General features: G+C 40.0%; 1 protein-coding gene across 1 annotated transcript; it reads left to right on the forward strand.

Annotated features, from left to right (window-relative positions):
* Window positions 1–424: 424 nt before the first annotated feature.
* Window positions 425–5202, forward strand: LOC121964556 (nidogen-1-like; the record flags this gene model as incomplete). The annotated part of the gene is made up of 3 exons (XM_042514759.1): window positions 425–457; window positions 2743–3045; window positions 4976–5202. Coding segments are annotated over exons 1-3 (563 nt in total), but the record flags the coding sequence as incomplete, so codon positions are not given.
* Between the last annotated feature and the right edge of the window lie 142 nt (window positions 5203–5344).

Consider the following 5344-nt stretch of genomic DNA (forward strand, 5'->3'; position numbering starts at 1 on the left):
AACTTTTTTTTTTTTTTACCAATTTCTTGTAAATTTTGGATGTTATTTCTTCTTTCTTTTTTCCCCTAAACTTTGTTGTCCAACAAAGGTGAGACCATTACATGCAGGGAGGACAGCAGCCAGCCAGAACTAAACAAATGAGCAAAGACACATAAAAAGACAAAAGAAATAGAGGAACAGATGAAAAATACAGAAAAAAGAAGGGAAGAAAGAAAAGTTGAGGATTTGATGGCCTTCATGGAGGTAATTATCTTTATGAACGGGGATGTAAAGCTGAATATACGGCTGAAACCTTTTCCTTTTTTAAAGAAAATCTGCTGTTTCTCAGCAGTCAGCAAAGTCTGTCAGAAAAGGTTTGAGCAGCGTGAAGGACGCACGAGTGCAGAACAGCTGTTTTCTCTCTTCCTGCCGGGCTGACGGCCGAATGTCTGTGCGAGATAAGATGGACGAGTTTAACGTACACAGTTTATATCCGCAGCTGCTGATGAGCCAAACATCAGGACCAGCTCGCACTCGGTGGAGGACGACTTTCCTTCTGTCCTTCAGCAGCAGCCGAAACACATCTCCTAACTAGCAGCAAACTGGATGATTACATTTATCTGAAACAAATTTAAGATGATTAACATAAAAACTCAAACGGCCAGACATTTTATAGTTTTAGTTTTCTAATGTATGAAAAACTCATCACAGTATCAACAGTGGTTAAACATTTTACAGTTATAGTTCTCTAATGTATGAAAAACTTTTTAAGGTATGAACAGTGGTTAAACGTTTTATAGTTAGGGTTTTCTAATGTATGAAACTGTTCTTATGATATGAGAAGTTGAACATTTTACAGTTATAGGTTTCTAATGTATGAAACTTGTCACAGTAATAACAGCGGGTAAACATTTTATAGTTGGAGTTTACTAATGTATGAAAAAACTTGCAGTTATAGTTTTATAATGTATGAAAACATTTTATAGTTATGCTATACTAATGTATGAAAACCTTTTTAAGGTATGAATAGAGGTTAATCATTTATAACTATTATTGTTTTCTAATGTATGAGAACTTGTCACAGTATGAACAGTGGTTAAACATTTTTTAATTTACTAATATATGACAAACATCGTCTCTAGCGCCCCCTGTAGTACCGATCAGTGTGTTTGGTACCTCAACAGACGGGCGATGAAAAATGGGGACAGTTCAAAAGTTACTAAAGGGATCATCCACAACTTTTCACAATGGAAACGCAAAAAAAGCGTACCAGACGGAGCAGAGCCGACCTTGTGGTTGAAACGCTTCATCTGCGTCTCCGTTTGTTTAGTCGTGCCGCTTTGGTCCCGGGCTTGTCGGGTGTCGGCTGAATGTTTCTGCATCGCATTCATTTATTCACATTCATGAGATAAGAATCAGGCCGGAGGGCTTCAGCGCTGCAAACCTGACGACGTCAACAAACGTCCCCTCTGCTGTTACTCCGGGAATTTTAAATTCTTTAGAGATGATTTAAAATAAGATATTCTTTCTCCAATTCATGCTTTTAGATGAAATAAAAATGTAGCTCTTGGTGCGTAAAATGCAGGGGTTAAAATAATCAACCGTGATCATATTTAAAGAAAGTGTTAATGTGGACGTCCTGAACTGAAGTAATGGTGTGAGTTGAAGCTTTAGTGTCCTGCCTCGATGGACAGGATCACTCAGTTTGTGGTGTTGTGGACTCGCACAGAGACTTCGGCATTCAGTGTGTGAGGCGGATTTGAGTTAATGAGGTTAAAGAGGTTCTTCTGAGTGAATGAGAAGTCATTGTGTGGAATTCCTGTGGGCTGACAAAGCGAGCAGAGCGGGACCAGAGTCCAGCATCTGAGGTTAAACTGGACGTCTAACTGGAACAGGACAAACCCAGCTGACGCCCTGTCTCCGCTCAAACCTCCAGATTTATAAACTAACAGCACCTGGACTCTCCTATAAGTTTCTTCTTTCCTTCACGGTCGACTGGAAACCCCAAAATGGTCGATACCAGGGAGACCCAACTGGCTTTACCTAGGGGCCACTATTGCAAAATGATAAGAGGCCAGGGGCCACTCGCAACAGCTACATACATGTGTCTAGATTTCAGGACATTTCTCAGATTTAAGTACACTTTTAGAATTTTAAACCGTTTCTTGGATTTTAGGACAATTGTAGGACATTTCTAACATTTAAGGACATTTCTCTGATTTGAGAACATTTCTAGGATTTTAGGACATCTCTCAGATTTGAGGAAATTTCTTGGATTTGAGGACATTTGTAGGATTTTTGGTAATTTCTATGATTGTAGGACACTTTTAGTATCTTGAAGCATTTGTAGGATTTTAGGACATTTCTTGGTTTTGGGAACAATTCTCAGATTGAGGAAATTATTAGGATTTTAGGTGTTCTTGGATATTAGGACATAAGGGTCCAAGCTAGGACCTCTGTCGGGGTGTAGGAGATCCTCTTCTGGCTCTTTTTTTGATCAACCAGCTCTATTTTGATGCTGTTTTTGCACTCTGACACCTTATTGAGACTAAAAGGACAAAATGGTTCACAGAATCAATCACTTTATTGTTATTGTCAATTAGAAAATGGCTGGGGGGCCACCCAGCACCCTAACAGGGGCCAGAATTGGTTGCAGGCTGTAAGTCAAATATTACAGCTGGTTGTGATCCAGGAGACTGATACTGCAGTGAAATACTGTATTAACCCTTTCATTAACACTAAACCTGTCGTCTTCTGTTCCAGATTAACACGAATGGATTTGTGTCCATGGTCAAACCTCCGGCTGAGGAGGAGTACCTGGGAAAGATGCCTGCCAGTTTTAAAATGATTGCAGCTCTGCTGGGAGACCTGGAGGACAGGGACGGACATGGGAAGGTCTTCTACAGGTGGGACAGCAGCCCGGAGGTTCTGGATCGAGCCGCTGAGATCGTCAGGCGAGCTTTCCCCAGAGATGATGGAGTGGAGCCCACCGGCGTCCTCGTGGTCACCTGGGAGAACATGAGGGCCAGGGGGACGTCTGAACGAGGGGACCAACAGGACAGTGAGGTAAGAGACAGTCTGGGAATTGTTTTTTCTTGTACTATCAAACAATTTTTTCAATTAATATTTTATTAAACTTTTTTTCTAACTCAAACTATTTATTTATTGATTTAATCTAAAGTGATTGGTGTTTTTAATATTTTTCCACCCTGAGTGGATCACAGAAGTCTTTGATTAGACTGCAGCTGCAACTTGGCCTGTCGCGGTAATCACTAAATCAACTCATAGTGTGATATATAAAAATGAACTCTCTAATTTTTCTGACCTCTGTATTGCCTCTGACATGCATGCTTGTTTACAAGCATTTTAGTCACTTTTAGTCGCACTGTTTCTGAGCCTCTCGTCTCAGTCAGCCTGCTCGCTGTGGAAGGTGAGGCTCAAACATCGCAGAGCAGACAGCATGCAGCAGTCGGTATGTTTACAGTTTAGTCAAATTTTAGTCAAGTTAACAGTCAAATGTTCAGCAGTGACAGAGGAGACAAACAGTCAAATGTTCAGCGAGGGGAAATGACTTATTCAGACTTCTACAGAAGACTTTGTTTTAGTCTCAGTTTCAGTCAGACTTAAGATGTAATTCTATAAAAATATGGCGATGTATTGCTTCGTTTCTCATCCAGCTGCTTTCTGCTGTTCTTGTTGTTATCAGGGATGGATTTAGTTTAGTTTAGTTAGTGATTTGGGGGCCCGGTGCCCCAGCCTAAATGCCTTGCTTGATTCCACCAATTCTCCAACTGGGAATTATGGTAAAAGTTATTCTTCTCTACACCCTCAATGTAGCTAATACAGATTGGTGCAGGTGATGTAGGGTTGCAGGAAATTTGTTTGAAATTGCATCTTTTTTCTAAAGGAGCAAACCCAGACCCTCCACCGATTAGGCATCTTTACAAGTTAGAGTCAGATTAACTCTTTTTTTTTGCCCAAATTTACAACAAGTGCCATAAATATCAGGTTAATGAGAGAGCTGTTGTAAAAATGTTGAGGGGTGAGGAGAAAGCACACGTAAACTGTCCTGCTTGTGAGTTGTTTTGATGACAGTTAGAAAATGCAAAGGTTAATTTACGACTCCAAAGGTCTTGTTGAAATGACTGTGACCACATGCTGCAGCGGCTCCACGTGTAATTACCACTCTGTGCACCAAAAATAGGCACCTGATATGAAGAAGTAAGACAAGCAAACAAACAAACAAAGAGTGCAAGCAAAGGTAAATAACTGCTGGAGGGGATTTCCGTTTTTTCCTTAAAATAAGTATTTTTATTACTTCTGACTGTGAGTGTGTCCAGCAGCTGAGAGTCAGTGCCTTTCACACTTCATGTGTCAGTCACTTCTTTTTTTAGGTGAAAATGTAATATAATGTGATAAATTAACAATAAAAAAAAGATTTTCAGTTTTGTTATATCATTTTGAGTTTTTGGGATGTGATGTCATCTTCTTTTATAGGTAATTCTTTTTCCTGTTTTTCATTATCTTGAAGTTTTTGGTGTTTCGTCTATCTTTTATCATCTCTATTTTTTCTTCTTTTTTATAATTTCAAGTTTTGGTGTGATATTTTATTTTATTTGAGGGGGTTTGGTGTTTTTGTCTTTCTTTTTAAATGTATGGTTTTAGGTTGTGGTTTTCTTTTTGTTTGTTTTTGAAGATTTTTCTGCATTGGGTACTTTTACTTTTCATAAGAACATTTTCCTGATTGTACTTACTTTTACTTGAGTACCATTTTCAATGCAGGACTTTTACTTGTAACAGAGTATTTTCACAGAGTGGTATTAGCACTTTTTTACGTAAGAAAAGGATCTGTACGTATTTGGTCCACCACAGCTCAGGACTCATGACAACAATCATGTTTAAATCTCAGTCATGTTTCCTCTACTGCTAGAAAATTAGGAGAAAAGTTGCCACATGGACCAAAACTCTGCTTAACAACGTCTTCTCGGTCCTTCAGAGAAACACTTTCCAGCTGGTTGTGGCCTCCATGGAGTCGTCGTCCTGCGCCATCCTCCTGTACCCCCGCAGCGGCCTGCAGTTCGTCTCCACGTCTATAGGGGGCAAGACTAAAGTCCTGGAGGCCGGCTTCAACGAAGGTCTCCATATCGGCTGGTTCAGCACCTCGCAGGGGACGTACTTCCGCAGCACCAGCGACGACGAAAACTCCATCTGGGAACTTACAGAGTATGAATCTGAAGTCTTTTGTGCTTGAAATTAACCCTTTAGGGACTGTTTGTCTTGTTTTAGTCTCTTTTCTTCTTCCTGTTGTGATAACTGTGTGTGTGTTGATGCATGTGTCCTAAATGTAGTCCAGATTGTGTATTTG

This window comes from Plectropomus leopardus, unplaced genomic scaffold (assembly GCF_008729295.1).
Source record: "Plectropomus leopardus isolate mb unplaced genomic scaffold, YSFRI_Pleo_2.0 unplaced_scaffold15998, whole genome shotgun sequence".
Lineage (NCBI taxonomy): Eukaryota > Metazoa > Chordata > Actinopteri > Perciformes > Serranidae > Plectropomus > Plectropomus leopardus.